Source organism: Phalangium opilio, unplaced genomic scaffold (assembly GCF_054372755.1).
Source record: "Phalangium opilio isolate 3A_F unplaced genomic scaffold, DU_Popi_V2 ptg000209l_1, whole genome shotgun sequence".
NCBI classification, from domain to species: Eukaryota; Metazoa; Arthropoda; class Arachnida; order Opiliones; family Phalangiidae; genus Phalangium; species Phalangium opilio.
In genome coordinates, this window is record NW_028324217.1 from 16,808,494 (window position 1) to 16,824,784 (window position 16,291).

The 16,291-nt window shown below is 37.1% G+C and overlaps 2 protein-coding genes across 11 annotated transcripts in view; both read right to left on the reverse strand.

The window, feature by feature from the left end:
- The window catches only part of LOC149620903 (uncharacterized), a 30,645-nt gene extending 14,833 nt beyond the window's left edge, over nt 1-15,812 (reverse strand). The window contains exons 1-6 of one of the 8 annotated variants that reach the window (XM_089855123.1): nt 14,733-15,812; nt 14,562-14,643; nt 14,396-14,500; nt 536-667; nt 296-432; nt 57-145 (exon numbers count right to left, since the gene is read on the reverse strand). In XM_089855123.1, the coding sequence (XP_089711249.1) occupies nt 57-145; nt 296-432; nt 536-667; nt 14,396-14,500; nt 14,562-14,643; nt 14,733-15,067 (880 nt within the window). In that variant the 5' untranslated portion in view covers nt 15,068-15,812. Of the gene's footprint in view, nt 1-56; nt 146-295; nt 433-535; nt 668-4,697; nt 4,764-4,833; nt 4,856-4,906; nt 5,002-5,119; nt 7,562-14,395; nt 14,501-14,561; nt 14,644-14,732 lie in introns of those variants that run through there. The other 7 variants (XM_089855125.1, XM_089855124.1, XM_089855127.1 and 4 more) reach the window with 7 other exon arrangements.
- Nucleotides 7,694-11,030, reverse strand: LOC149620904 (uncharacterized). Of its 3 annotated transcripts, none has more exons than XM_089855154.1 (4): nt 10,903-11,030; nt 10,597-10,731; nt 8,793-9,626; nt 7,694-8,142 (listed from the first exon to the last, which is right to left on the reverse strand). In XM_089855154.1, exons 2-4 carry the CDS (start codon nt 10,628-10,630, stop codon nt 8,123-8,125), a joined length of 888 nt encoding a protein of 295 aa, XP_089711280.1. In that variant the 5' UTR covers nt 10,631-10,731; nt 10,903-11,030; the 3' UTR covers nt 7,694-8,122. The 3 variants fall into 3 exon arrangements, with proteins under 3 accessions (XP_089711280.1, XP_089711281.1, XP_089711279.1); XM_089855155.1 differs by having other exon boundaries at nt 10,603-10,685; nt 10,857-10,977; XM_089855153.1 differs by having other exon boundaries at nt 10,597-10,685; nt 10,857-10,977.
- Nucleotides 15,813-16,291: the final 479 nt, after the last annotated feature.

Here is a 16,291-nt window from a genome sequence, read left to right on the forward strand (position 1 = left end):
GGAGGCTGAGATGAGAAACACTCTTAACATTTGTGAAGAAATCAAAATTTACGTACCATGACCAGTTTCCTCGAGTTGAATGGCCTCCGTGTCAAGTAGGCTTTGGGGAGTGTCGTTGATAATCTCAGAAGCTGCACTTTGTAAACTATCCAAATTAAAAAATCATAGTTTACACTAAAAAGAAAATTCTAGATTATAAAAATCTACGCAGATTGCCATGCCTAATGTAATATAAATGGTCTATGAACGGTTTCAGTGACATAAGTTTTGCTATCTACTGTTTAGTAGCTAGTACCATTGAATTTCTTCTTGTGGTTGTTGATGCATCGCCATTGGAAGGGATGGTTCCCGCTCATTAACTCCCGAATCTTTTCCAAATGGTTCAGTTTTCACATATTCATCGTTAGCTAATTGATCTATTCCACGTTTCTCCTATTTTTTAAAACAATTAACAATATGACAATAGTTTAAGTTTTCTCTTAACCTTCCGAGAAACTCTTTCCTATCGACTATGAAAATTAAAAATGTTTCATACCATCAGATCTTTGATTATATTTTCCAAGTTTTTAATGACCCTATTGAGTCTTTCAATTTCGCCTATTTGGTTATTTATCGTTACTGATGTTTTCACTCTCTCTTTTCCCATGTTTGAAATTAAAACATTACGCTAAAAACAAAATAAGCTTCATTACAAAAGTTGATAATCTTGGGAATTTCTTTGGCTGAACGTATTTTAAAGGGGCAAGACAGAAAGAGAAGAAACTAATGATACCGAAGAAAGGGGATCAGCAACTAAGGTCCTCATTGGGTTTCTTTGTTAATAACAAAACGAAGGATATATTACCAATCAGCTTAAGATTAGAACCAATCCAGATAGGTATTTTCACAAATAAACCTAATTATTCACCCACCCACAGAGTTTGGTTCTACTTTAAGGGACATAAGATTCGACAACTCATCCTGTACATTTAAAATGGGATATGATACCAAACGTGTCTCAATATTTCTGTGCTTAATTTCACACTAGTAATAAATACCTCGGCTTCCATTTCCCTGACTCGATCATCCCTGGCTTTAACTTCATTGATAAGATCATCTCTACTCAAGTGATCATAATTACAATCTTCCTCAGTCTTCATTTCCTAAAAACAAAGTTTCCCTAATTTTATATTTGCCTTAAACAGACAATATTGCAATAATTTCTCAAATACCTCTTTAATCGCCACCCTTTGAAGATTTACTAAACTCATTTCGGTATTTTGTACAGAGTATTTGTGAAATTGTAAATCTTCCCTAAAACAAAATATTTTTCGGATCATTCCTATTAACCAGGCCACCTTTGATAGTGGGAACTGTTTTTAGTAGGATAGTAGTAAAAACAGTAGTATTTTTCCCACAACCGAAAAGCTAAACCAATGACGGAGAAAATACTATGGATAGCTACATTTTGACTAATCACGGTTTCGTACGGTTTTACTGTTTATTTAATTTTTGATTATTATTTAACCAGAACCGCATTTAACCTAATCTTCTCTACAATATTTCCCGAAAAAAATCCATTTGGACTCTGAATGCGCTCATAATAAATATAAATTATATCACAAAAGCAACTTCCCCACATATTTGCCCCTCATGCATGTGTCTATAGTCGCCCTACTGTGAGGCCAGTCCAGTGTTTAACCAACTATCTATTTTAATATTTCCAACATATCTCTTATTGTAACCATTTCAATTATATCTCTTATTGTAAATATATTTTATTAGTTCAACTTTATACAAATGTTCTAAATTTTTTACACAGTTCCACTTCTTGTTTTCATTTAATAATGTAGTCGACTATAAACACCTAGATAAAAGACCCATCTAATTACCCCTAGTTTAATTTTGCATGTTTATTCTCTAATGGCCTCTCAATTTGGCCAACACAAAGAAAAGCTCAGTTCAGAGTTAGAGAGCTGCAACTCCGTGGAAGAACTCCAAAACCCGCTGGGTTCCGCGTTTAAGCGATGGGAACTCCAGGAGTTGGAAATGTTTTTCTGAGATAAAATTGGAGTTAGGTGGCAGTGGAAGTTTTCGTGTGCGGAGTTGGGAGGCAATGGGAATAATGATAATTATAATTGCGGAGTTGGGAGGCAATGGAAAATTATCTTAAAACATGGAAATCTACGGAGTTGGAAAACTTTAGTCTGGTAAGTGGTAGGGCTCCAATTTAAAAGCGGACTTTAAGTTTTTAACGTTGTTTGTCTTCAGAAGCTTTGTACGAAATTCTTTTTTCACCCGTAACCCCAGTGAGTCTCTTACACAATGGGGCCGCGGGCGCTTTCCTTTTCTCTTAAACCCATTGACAAGAGTCTCCTCACACAATGGGGCCGCGGGCGCTTTCCTTTTCTCTTAAACCCATTGACAAGAGTCTCCTTTCTAGCTTTGAGGCATAAAGTAAGGCAGTAGGCATATTGGCAGACACAACTAATAACAGAATTGACTCTAGTGTTTGTATTTCTTGATTCGTAAAGTTCGTGGACTTGTCCTTCAAAATAGCATTTGCGAAGCGAATCAGTCCGATTTTAATTAAATAGCTAATTTAAGAAACTAAGCGTAAAATATGACTCAACGACAACGTGTAGCGCCTTTTTCCCCAAATCTTAAGTTTTAATGTCTAGAAGAATTTTATGAGTAAATATTATTCCTTATTTGAAAATCATAATTTATAAGCACTCGTGATATCAATCTCAGGCCAAATTTGAAAGAAAACTAATGAGCTACACGTTTTACTTAAACTTTCTATTCCAATTCTAAAGAGTAAAGAAATCTTCGAAAGACTAGAAACTAGAAAGGTTTTAATGGACGAAGTTAGAAGGAGTTTAAGAAATTTTAATTTTCATGGAATGAGTTGGGAGGAGTTTAAGAAATTTTAATTTTCATGGAAGGAGTTGGGAGGAGTTGTAAATTTCGCTTTGCGGAGTTGAAACTTTTGATTATGGCATTGGGAGGAATTGGAGTCATTGTTGTGTATTGCCTTGGAGTTGGAAGGAGTTGGAGGTTAATATTTTCATTTTGCAGCTCTCTAGTTCAGAGGCCCGTGTAATTATCCACGGTTCCGTTTTGCATGTTTATTCTCTACTGGCCTCTCAAGTAGGTCACTACTGACGCCAACTAATTGAGAGGCACGACATGAAATTTTAAAAACAAGCTTTTCATCCGCAACGCTTAAACCTAACCTAATCTCGTCTGAACGTAAGGACATGGCTTCGTAATTAGGTCTTTAAGGACCCCTATTTAAAAGGCCAATGTATTGCTCCAACATTTCGTTTTGCATGCTCATGTAGTACAAATAATGTATTACTCCCCATTTCTCTTTTTCCTGTCCATTCACGAAAGGCTAAGTACTAAAAGAGAAATGGGGAGTAATACATTGTTCGTAGAAAAACCGTAAAATAGCAATAATTCTGGAAAAGGCGGCAATTAATGAGGCTAATCATATTAAAAACAGGGGCACATTTACCTATGATTAGTCGGCACAATGTAGAAATTCATACTATTTTCTCCATCATAGGTTTTGCTTCTCCGTGTAGGGGGAATACTACTATTTTTACTACTATCCTACTAAAACAATTCCCACTATGGTAAACGGGCCCTAAAATAGGAATGAGGCCATTTTTCAAAATGAACAAATAACAAGAAAGCTTTCCCATACATTGCGGCTTTCGCGACTAAAGCCAAGCTAGGAACTTCCTCAAGCCATAAGTTTATAAGATGTGTTCCATAAGTATGACACTACCTATACTTTATAATTCTAGAGACATAATTTAGTGTTAGTTCGAGAATGAGGCAAGAATTGACTACACTCCGTTTTGCAATCCATCTTCCGATTTAGTCTGTACTAAGCCTTTGAAAGCGCCTCACCAGGCATCACTTAAAGGGGCTCACTGGCGCTGTTGGGGGGAGACCGCCCTTAGTTCAGCGGAAAACACCCAGCTCTTTGGCCATAAGGAATGGCGCCACCGTCGCGGTGGGCGGGTAAGCAATATGCTAACGAACAGTTTGACCCCCCCCCCCCCTTCACCCCAACAGCTCCGGCTAGCCCCTTTAACGAGAATCAATGGCGTTTCACCAACTTAACTTCATGACAAACTCAGTAAGAACTAAGAAGTGACTCAGTGACAAACTTAAGGAACATATTAACTTTTGTCAAGCCCATTTTATGAATACAACAGTAGCTTCTTAAAAAATAATTATTCCGAAGAAATTAGTGTTACTTTTCATAGTAGATACGTCACTGTCACATCATGGATGAAGGATACGCGTGAAAAACATTCGACGCTCAACAGGATGTGCAACTCCCTATACTAAAAAGTAGACAAGTCGATACTAGCGCCGCCTGGCTACCAGCGCTGGAAACCTTCGCGGGAAAAATAAAAAATACTGGACACGAGAAAAAAACACGCACTACCGTCGTTTTTTTCCTTAGCGTCGTCTGCTAGAAGCAAAACAGTGGTTTTTTTTCTTATGTTCTGTATTTTTTATTTTTCCCGCGAGGGTTTCCAGCGCTGGTAGCCAGGCGGCGCTAGTATCGACTTGTCTACTTTTTAGTATAGGGAGTTGCACATCCTGTAGAGCGTCGGATATTTTTCACGCGCATCCTTCATCCATGGTCACATGCCTTAAGACATCCAAGTTACATTTTATTCATCACTTACCAGCTTAAATGTTCGACCATAACACGAGAACCTTTCACGGAATCCATCATTCATAGTACAGTTTCCCTGTTAAGATAACACGCGTAACATTTTAATAATAATAAAATTATGACCATAAACTAAGATTTTGCGTTACCGAGGGCATTACTCAGTTTAATATACATTCTAACAAGTCAGTACTTATATGAATGGTTTTCATTTACACTTACAATGTTCTGTTTTTCGTGTCTTTGGGGGATAGATTTTCCACTTCTATTAACAGGTTTTATTGTACACGGACACTCTTTTAATAATCATTGAACTTCTATTAATTATAAGCCTTTAAGTTTTAAATCGCCTTTCTTCATTTGTTGTTTATGGGGGTGGGGTTGGGTGTTCGACGTCTTACGAGAGGGTTAGGAAGATGCAAGACAAACACCTACCTCTTTTCACTTATGATTCAACCTCGCTAACGCTAGACAAGATGTTAGAATGCAGTCAGTTGTGGAGAGTTAAGGTCTTTTTAACGGGAACGAGGGGCTCATAAAATTTCTGAATCAAAAGTGACCGCGTTTTTGATGGTATGTGTCAATTGAGAGTAAAAATAGATTCTAATCCAAATTTTAATATTCAATCTTATTCATAAATTTTCACACACTTTTTAAGGGTCAAAAATAAAAAATTAAAAAAAAAAATAAAAAGTAATATCCTCTATGGAATGTCTCCTTTAAGTTTCAAATTTAAATTTTAGGGGTGCTTAGGTTAAAATCGTACAGTTATGCACTAAAATAATAATGTTCAAAAATAGAAAGTTAGGATTTTAAAAAATGAATCAATCCGTCAACCATAATCTCAGTTCTTTAACCATAGTTTCAAGTCAGTTTATCAAAATAGTTTCAAGTTTTTAATTTCTTACGACAAGTAGCTCCTCTTCCAGTTTCATCTTAGGGGTTCAAGATCTTTTTTTCTTCTTCTCGATTTAAGGGTTTTAATTCAGGATCTTTTTTCTTTTCTCGCGATTTAAGGATTAATTATTTTCTTTTTTCTTTTAATATCTCGCGCACTCGCGCTCCTTCTCTTCTTCAACTTAGGGGTTTAAAAAAATGTTTCCGAGTTTCTCCAAAAACTCAGGGATTCAAATTGATGAAAAATAAAGGTATCAAAATGAATAAAAAATATAAAATAATACTCCGGACTTTTAAGGGTTTCTTAAGGGTGAGCCGACAGGGTTTCATTAAGCAGTTCAGATATCGACTGAGGGTGGGACAGGAGGGACTTCGTATATATAACTTCTAGTTTCTCGCAAGGATTTCTGGGACAATGACGTTAGTTGATTGACTTCGGTTTGGCGAATAGTGGACCATATTTATGACGTAGCCGGGCGGATTCATGTTAACAGCGAATAGGTAAAACTTTTAAATCTGGGACCAAATGGGGATTGGTCAGTTTAAGGGTTAAAAAAAATGTTCTAGAAGTTTCTCGGGCCAGGTACCAGGATAGTGACTCAAGGTCTTGTTGCTTGGGGTCTAAATCAGCGTGACATTTCTCTGGGTTCTTGGAAAGAGTTTTCGTTGCTAAGTATTTCATTTTGCACTATGGATATAGGGGTATAGGATAGTTCTAGAACGTTCTGTGTCAACATTGAGGGGCTAGTTCCTTTTCTTTTGTACGAAAGAATTTCTTTTCAGTTTTTTAAAGGGATAGGTTTAAGTTTAAAGGGCTAGTAATATCTTTATAATGTTAATTTAAGGTATTTTGTTATTAATTTAAAGATTAATCGAAAATTTAATCTGATTTTCGAGTCAAGATGGTTATATAATGCCTTTAAAGGGGTAACCATTACCTAACAAAGACATTCACTACAAGCGCCAAAATATTAGAACGTCTAGCAGACAACTTTAAATTTTTCCCAAAGAATTTTACAGGGTGGGAAATAAGGATTATTTTTTAAACTGGACATTGGACCAGCGAAGCCCTGGAATGAGTATTCTAGTACATCACTATTAACCAGAGAACGTCGGTTGCTAAACTAAAGAAGAGGATAATTAAAATATTTGAGTTAATATCTGTACTCTGGTTACTAATTTGTTCTTCAGAACACCAAGTTCCAAAAATTCAAAAATCAGGAAATTTGTGAAAAATTCTACAATTTTCTTAGCATTCCCGTGGACCACTGACCCCCTCCGATTTAACTTTTAAACTGGTCATTTGCCCTGTGCCACCGCCTTTTTCCCACGCTGTTTACAACTCAACTTCAACTCACGAGTCACGACCAGGCTTGGACATAAGGCGGTGGCCCTGGATAAATTTCCATAAAAAGTAGATTTACCCGCCATCTAGGTGGTGCTGTTTGAAGTTAAACATCTAGTGGTTACCGCGCATGTCAATGGGCGGGGTTTTACATATCCCCACTGGGTCTACATTCCACTCTACTTGGGACCAGTGACCCCCTAGTGTCCGAAATAATAAACTGGTCTCCAGACTGATTTGCATATATACTGAAAACAACTTGAACTTTGAATGTTGATTATTCGTCAAATTAGGGAAAGAAAATTATGAAATAGGTCTCAAAATATAAATTAGAACTTACTTGACTTCTCATTTAAAATTCGGCCACGAACAAAATCGGTAAATATATTAAAAATGCTCTAAAACCGAGTCCATTTCCGATTTTTTTCCCATAGAAAAAGCATTAGGAGAAAAACTGGGTTGGTAGCGCACCTAACGGCGAAAGTTGGAACTAGGGGCGCTTTTGTTGGTCGTTTTTTAACATGGGGCTCGGGTAAAGCTGGCAGGCCTTCTACCGAAGGTAATCTAAGTTGGCCATGAACTAGCAAAAGCAAATCATTACTTGTAATAAAACAAGAGATCCGGCGCTGCCCGTTAAGACGTTTGATTAGCTTTGGACGCCATTTTAAAATATGGCGACATATTTAAGGCCACAAACCATAAATATGGGATGGTAAATATTCCGTAATTAAGGGTGTTTACATTTACTGGAAACTTTTTCTCAGTGATTAAAAGTTGTCAAGAACAGTAATATTTATTTAGAAAACAAAATGGCGTTGCAGTACAATTCATTTATTAAATGTTCTTTCCCAGTGTTAAGTTGCTGAGTACTAAGAACTACAATCCAATTAATTAGTCGAAGTGATTTCTACGTTGATGTCTGATCAAAGCACTCTTGTCGGAGCTGGCGTTTTTCACCACTGTGAATGCTTAGATGTGTGATCAAATTGTTCTTATCTATACTGGAATAATCACACTGATCACATTTGAAGGGTTTTTCACAACTGTTAATGCGTTCATGCCCGACTAATTTACTCTTCTGCGTGCATCCATGTTCACACTGATCGAATTTGAAGGGTTTTATTTCTTCATTACCCTTTTTAAAGTGACGTACGTTGAAGATCCTTTTTATGTTCAGTAGAATATTTGAACCAAGTTTAACAGTTCTTGAATTTACCTACAGATGATATATAAAATAAATATAAAGACGACATATATAATTTATAATTTAGTATTAACAATTCTGAGACCATGAATATATACAACAATGAATATATATCGCTAACACCCCGTCTAACCTTTGGGTATGATTTGGGTGGGGCTAAGTTAAAAACGACATCAGTCACGTGGTGAAAGTTTTTTCCCGACTATGAATAAGAGGAGTGCCAGCGCCCACCGCCCAGCACTGCAGCGACTGCTGGCTCTAGGGCCAAGGCTTACTATGTCGGTAACAATTATCCAATGAGATAGAATATATGTATTAAACCTAGAGTCACAACGTGGGATCTTGAGATTGACGTTTCGCGATACCCTTTTTGTCGAGCATGAATCTATCAAATACGGGTGGCGCCACCTATTAATCACTTTCCTCAAGGCGGGCGATGCTGGCCCGTGCTCTCTAGCACTCCTACCAGTGGGAGCTGTTACACTCAACAGGCGCCTTCTTCCTGCATTATGATTGGCTCTTTGTACTAAGCAAAACGACCACCCATATCAAATCCACAGATTAGAAGGGGTGGAGTATACAGATGCATATTCATTGTTGTATACAATCAGGCTAAGTATAAAACGAATTACCAATTTCCGAACCAAGTTATGCCGTATTACCTTCGGAATTCTTTCGAGCTACATCTTCAAACATCTCCGAGTTCGGCTTCTTTGGAGGGACATCTTCAAGTGTCTCCGAATTCGGCTTAACACACACGCTTTGTTCAAATGTCTTCGAGTTGGACAAAAAACTATTATTTCCAACTTCAATCGGAACTTCGGGTAAATCGATTTCCATAGAGACTGAGGTCAATTCTGATAGCTCATTTGGGTTAAGTTCAAGTTTAGGGACACACACTGGCACACTCAGTGTCCTCGGATCAACATACAGAGCTTGATTTTGTCTATTATCAGTTTTCTGCGCATCTGACAAGGTGATTTTGGATTGGTTATCATCAAGATCGTCTCCTCGGGCTCCTTCTAGTGAACCACTTGCGACATTTGCGTCAAGAGATAGATATAAATGTTTTTCGACTTCAACATTCGATTCAGGAACACGCAATTTCTTCGATCGAGTTGTAATATCCTCTGTCGAGACACTTCGTGTTTTGCAATAAGAATCTTTTAAGTTAATATTGGTTTCAAGAGGTTCTCGCGGCGAATCGCTTTCCGTCGTTGTGTCAGGAGACCTTTGGAATTGGTTTTCGACGATAATTTTAGGTGAAGGGGCACATAGAGGCAAACTGTCACTGTATTTCAGTTCAGGGACACAGAGATTCATAATTCGCGTTATAAACGCCCCAATTTCAGCCTTTAACGAGGCAATTTTAATTTCCGTGTTTGTATTGCCAACCTCCGCAGTATACCGAGGCCCAGAAACAAGTGATTCTTGAATAATATCTTCTTTACCCAGCATGCCTTGGACACTGACAGCTTCGGAATTTTGCAATGAGCCTTAATGATGAAAAACATTAAAAATAGTAATGTCTTAATGAATGAGAACTACATCAGGTTGTTTAAGAATTACTATACTGCCACATGTTGGCAGTATACGTTGGCGTTTAGTATGCCTTTCAAAGTATATAGATTTCATAGTACTTTACACTGACCATATAGAGAGGTCCGACATTTACACTTCTCGCAAAATCGCGAAATCTTTCAGTCAAAATCACGAAATCTTTGGCAAAATCACGAAGTTACCAAATCAATGATGAAATTTCGAAATCTTTGGTGAAATCGCTAATTCAAGAAGAAATCTTTGGTAAAATCGCGAAATCAAGAAGAAATTACGAAATCTTTGGTGAAATCGCGAAATCAAAGAAGAAATCACGAAATCTTTGGTGAAATCGCGAAATCAAAGAAGAAATCACGAAATCTTTGGTGAAATCGCGAAATCTAAGAAGAAACTTTTTTGGCAAAATCGCGAAATCAAAAAGAAAATCCCGAAATTTTTGGTGAAATACGAAATCAAACAAGAAATCACTAAATCTTTTGTGAAATCGCGAAATCAAAGAAGAAATCACGAAATCTTGGGTGAAATCGCGAAATCAAAGAAGAAATCACGAAATCTTTGGTGAAATCGCGAAATCAAAGAAGAAATCACGAAATCTTTGGTGAAATCGCGAAATCTAAGAAGAAACTTTTTTGGCAAAATCGCGAAATCAAAAAGAAAATCCCGAAATTTTTGGCGTAATCAAAGAAGAAATCCCGAATTTTTTTGAACAAATCACGAAATCAAAGAAGAAATCACGAAATCTTTGTGAAATCGTGAAATTACGAAATCTTTGGCAAAATCGTGAAATCCCGTACACTTTTTGGGAATGTCGGACCCCTCGGACCATATCCCTAACCCCCAATGGCTTATTTCAGCAGGATGAGATGAGAAGCATTCTTAACATCAGTGAAAAAAGTAAAATTCGCACACCATTACCAGATTTTTGGAGTTTAATGGCCTCCATGTCAAGTACACTTTGGGAAATGTTGTTGATTATCTCAGCAGGTGTATTTCGTAAACTATCCAATAAAAGAATCACAGTTTAAACCAGAAGCGCATGACACACTAAAAATAAAATTCTAGATTATAAAAATCTACGCAGAATATACCACGCTTAATGTAATATAAATGGACTATGGACGCTTTTTGCAACATCAGCTTTGCCATTATCGATTAAACGTCCAAAATACCTTTAGAGTTAACTAAGCCGCCCCTTCGGTTCTTCCCTTTAAATACCTTTGAATTTCTTCTTGTGGTTGTTGCTGCATCACCATAGGAAGGGATGGTTCCTGGTCATTAATTCCTGAATCATTTTCAATTGGTACAGTTTTCACGTATTGATCGTTGGTAAATTGATGTATTCCACGTTTCTCCAATTTTTAAACAATTAACATCAACTCTTAAACTAATTCATTTTTTCTATCGACTATGAAAATGAAGAATGTTCCATACCATCAGATCTTTGATTCTATTTTCCAAGTCTTTAATGACCGTTTTGAGTCTATCAATTTCGACTATTTGCTTATTTATCGTTAATGATGTTTTCGCTCTCTCTTTTTCAATGTTTGAGATTAAAACATTACCCTAAACAAAACAACTCTTAAACTAATTCATTTTTCTGTTGACTATGAAAATGAAGATTGTTGCATATACCATCAGATCTTTGATTCTATTTTCCAAGTCTTTATTGACCCTATTGAGTCTTTCAATTTCGTCTATTTGTTTATTTATCGTAAATGTAGTCCTGATTCTCTCTTTTTCCATGTTTGAAATTAAAACATTACGCTAAACAAAACAACACTTAAACTTATTCATTTTTCTATTGACTATGAAAATGAAAAATGTTCCGTACCATCAGATCTTTGATTCTATTTTCCAAGTCTTTATTGACCCTATTGAGTCTTTCAATTTCGTCTATTTGTTTATTTGTTTTCACTCTCTCTTTTTCCATGTTTGAAATTAAAACATTACACTAAACAAAATAAGATTCCATTACAGAAATTAATATTCTTCAAACTTATTTCTTTGGCTGAACGTGTTTTAAAGGGGCAGCTAAGCAAGAAAGAGGAGAAACCAATGATACGCAAGAAGGGGGCTCAGCAACAAAGGTCCTCGTCAGGTTTCTTTGTTAATAGGCTTAAATAGCCAAGGAAACTACTTAGGCGCAACATTTTCGGCTTAAAGGGAGGGTGAAGTGGAAAATCAAGTGATTTGTTATCGATTCTTCTACTAATTATAAGACCAGTCTGCATAGTGAAACACTCAGGAAATACAGTCTCCGAATCATTTTAAAATTCAAATTAGGTTCAGATTTTACAGATCATTTGAAATAAGCACCTCCGATAGCGCCAGAGAGAATTTATAATAGGGAGTGGAAACTGAGGAATATTATGTAGCTCAAAAATCACGTGATCAACAAAACTGGCCAGGTCTATTTCCGATATAATTTTTTGTGGCCCCTCCCTCTAGGGTGGTGCTAGAATGTTGCGGGAGGGTCTCTAGGGGAGATGGACACTACCTTTTTAGGGAAAGGGGAACGTCCGACTTAAAATAACTCCAAATGGCGCCAGTCGCACTCGAAATCGCGAACCCTTATTGGGTAATTGTACAACCAATAGTAAGTGAGGGCAAACTTTAATTTTAAAGGAGTGTCATGTGACCGGAAATTTACTTGGCCTGTTTTAGCGTCGCAGCCTACTTGTTTGAGCTACATTGTGTTTAGCACTGTCAAGGGCAAGATCTTCCACTCCCTATTATAAATTCTCTCTTATAGCGCCCTGCCTTTTCGTTAACGAATCTCTCGTGAAATAGCAATGACCGCGAGGCGACTACTATTTTGGCCCAAAATATTCAATCCTAGCGAAAATTGGGACTAAATATCAGCCTGAAAAATGTTGGCTATTTAGGCCCAAAAATTTTTGTAGCCAATTTTTGGGCCTGAATAGCAATGTCCTCGCGGAGACGATTATTTAAGTCAAAAATTTAGTCCTAAATAGCTAGCGCGCACCCATAACACTATTTTCGCCGAACTCTACAGGATAGGCAACTACCTATCTTGATTCTTGAACGACAGCTTATTCTGTATATACTCTGTTACAGCATCGGTTGTCAGCACGAGTAAAGCCAAGTCTCGATGCATGGCCAACTTAGATTACCGGTGGTAGAAGGCCTGCCAACTTCACCCGAGCCCCATGTTAAAAAACGACTAGCAAAAGCGCCCCTAGTTCCGACTTTCGCCGTTATTTGCGCTACCAACCCAGTTTTCCTCACAATGCTTTTTCTATGGAAAAAAAAAATCGGAAGTGGACTCGGTTTAAGAGCATTTTTAATATATTTACCGATCTTTTTCGTGGCCGAATTTTAAGTAAGAAGCCAAGTAAGTTTTAATTTATATTTTGAGACCAATTTCATAATTTCCCGTCCGTTATTTGACGAGTAATCAACATTCAAAGTTGGGGTTGTTTTTAAGGCGGAGAAATTAAATTTCTCGGAAAACCTAAGCCTTCGTCCAACGGCGCCACTAAATTTTAATGTAAACTTCCTTCAAGACCGAGGCTTAACTCTAAACGGCGCATTTCTCCGCCTTAAAAACAACCCCAACTTTGAATGTTGATTACTCGTCAAATAACGGACGGAAAATTATGAAATTGGTCTCAAAATATAAATTAAAACTTACTTGACTACTCATTTAAAGTTCCGCCACGAAAAAGATCGGTAAATATATTAAAAATGCTCTTAAACCGAGTCCACTTCCGAATTTTTTTTCCCATAGAAAAAGCATTATGAGGAAAACTGGGTTGGTAGCGCACCTAACGGCGAAAGTCGGAACTAGGGGCGATTTTGCTAGTCGTTTTGTAACATGGGGCTCGGGTGAAGTTGGCAGGCCTTCTACCACCGGTAATCTAAGTTGGCCATGCTCGATGTAACCTAGCTTTGTGCATGCTGACAAGAGGCTAAAACACTTCAGGATTTAAAATATCCGCGAGTTTTTTGGCTCGAGTGCACGGACCTCTAGGCCTTAGTTTCTAATATGTGTGAAATTGCCTACAGCGTACATTTAAAGCGAGTCTCGGGTGTGGGATAGTTTAAACATGGATGAAGGATGCGCGTGAAAAACATTCGACGCTCTACAGGATGTGCAACTCCCTATACTAAAAAGTAGACAAGTCGATACTAGCGCCGCCTGGCTACCAGCGCTGGAAACCCTCGCGGGAAAAATAAAAAATACTGGACATAAGAAAAAAAAAACCACTGTTTTGCTTCTAGCAGACGACGCTAAGGAAAAAACGATGGTAGCGCGTGTTTTTTTTCTCGTGTCCAGTATTTTTTATTTTTCCCGCAAAGGTTTCCAGCGCTGGTAGCCAGGCGGCGCTAGTATCGAGTTGTCTACTTTTTAGTATAAGGAGTTGCACATCCTGTTGAGCGTCGAATGTTTTTCACGCGCATCCTTCATCCATGGTTTAAACAAATACCACTAGATGCTCCCATAATCGAGGGGTGGTGTTAACTGGCCCTCTAAGCTTAGCAAAGGCTAGTTTTAGCTCCGGCCCCATGAAAGAGTGCTGATAGGCTCCTGCCCTAGGCAAGGTAAAATTTATGTGTAGAAGATCAGCTAGAATGTTAGGGATACCGACATTTGCTTTAAAATAGTGGGTTATGATCCTAAAAACGGTTTAATATTTTTGTGCTTAATTTCACACTACAAAAAACATTGCGTTTTGAAAAACACCTCGGCTTCCAGTTTCCTGACTCGATCATCCTTGGCTTTTACTTCATTGATAAGATCATCTTTGCTCAAGTGACCATAGTTACAATTTTCCACATCGTTCATTTCCTAAAACCAAAGTTTATGTATTTTTCTATAAAAGGGAATATTCCAATAATTTCGCCAATACCTCTTTAATCGCCACCCTTTGAAGATTTACTAAACTCATTTCTGAATTTTGAAAAGAGAGTTTGTGAAATTGTAAATCTTCCCTAAAATTAAATAGTTATTCAAACTAAAGGTATATCAAGATGGTCCGGCTGGACCATGACATTTTTGTACACAAACAATCTTATATTACATTTGTCCATTATCTTTTTCTCCATATTCGGGATTAGTTGCAGGGCTAATCAAAAAGCCTTCATTAGATAAAGGGCCCTCAAATGTTGACTGATGATCAAAACTCATCAAAAAAGAATTTTTATTATCCATTTCATTGTTTGGGCATCCAATAGATGAATAACTTCCATTATTTAAAGAATCCTCCAAAGTTGATGCGTTTTGACTAGTAGAAAGGCTGTCAACGGATAGCTGGCTAATTCTCCTTTTTTCAGCCCGTTTTTCTCTCATTCGTGCATTTTCCTTTTCTCTATATTCAGGATTGAGACGCAACCTTCTCATTCTCTCACATGCCATTTTATTACAGTAAACTTAGTTTCATCAAATAAAATATGAACAAGTGCAAAAAAAAGCAACAGAAATGTAGACTTAGCAGCAGACCTAAGAGCAGACTATCAGAACAGAATGTAGACTAGTATCAAGAACCAAATATATTGCTGGACTCGTGACGGGAAAATTATCTAAACCGCTTCCAGACTTATAAAAATAAATGTTACTTTTTAAAAGTTAAAAGCGAAAAATGTTTTGAACTTTTGATAAATTTATACGGAGCCTCCGGGATGAACTAGGCCCATGCGTGTGGCGAAGCGAGAATATTTTTTTAACTAATTTAGTTCGCCGTGTTTTCCCGCTTGGGGGCGCTTACACAGCCGTAAAATAAACAAAGTTCAACCCCGTGACCCTGTCGACTGCTTAAGTATTTGGGCCAAGGTCGCGGATTGTAAGCATACGTTTTTATTACTCTTACTGAATTATTTTAATTGAAATAATTTATTTTGTTGTCATCAATACCATCTAACCGAAAGATTCAATATAAAGTGAATAGCCCCAAAAACATTTACGTTAATTTTAGGATGAAACTTTTCTCTATCATTAAAAATTTTATGACTGACCCCTAAAATATCAACGATAATTTAAGGAAGACCCCTGTCACAACGGAAAAATAAGCGCCATCTATGGTGAAAATATTTTTCCTAACAAACTGGATATTTCCCCACATAAAATTTGACATGCATGGGCCTAGTTCATCCCGGAGGCTCCGATTTATATATGTTTTACAATAACAATGAAAAACTGAACATAAGAAATTAAATTAAATGAAATTTGTAGAAAAAACCCGAGCCGTAATAAAGCTTTATTTCTTCTAGACATATTAAGGGACGGGTTAATAAATCGCAAATTAACCTAATTAAGTATGAAGGAACTGTGCCTGTTTGTAACTAAAGTAGGTTCATTGGAAAGACAATTTTATTAGAAAATTAATGTAAAATTTAAAAGATTTCACCCAATTTTTATCCCCTATGCTTCGGAGATACACTGGATACACATATTTCCTAGTAGCTTGTATAAGTATGAAGGAATGGTGTATTTAATGTAATAGACTAGTGGCACCCCATGTTATTTTCCCATAGACCTTAACACAGTCAAAGCTGGGAAACTGCCATTACTCTATTAGGTTCATTTTTTTAATTAGACCAACCATTCTTTATATCATTTTGATGGTAGTTCTTATTACACGCG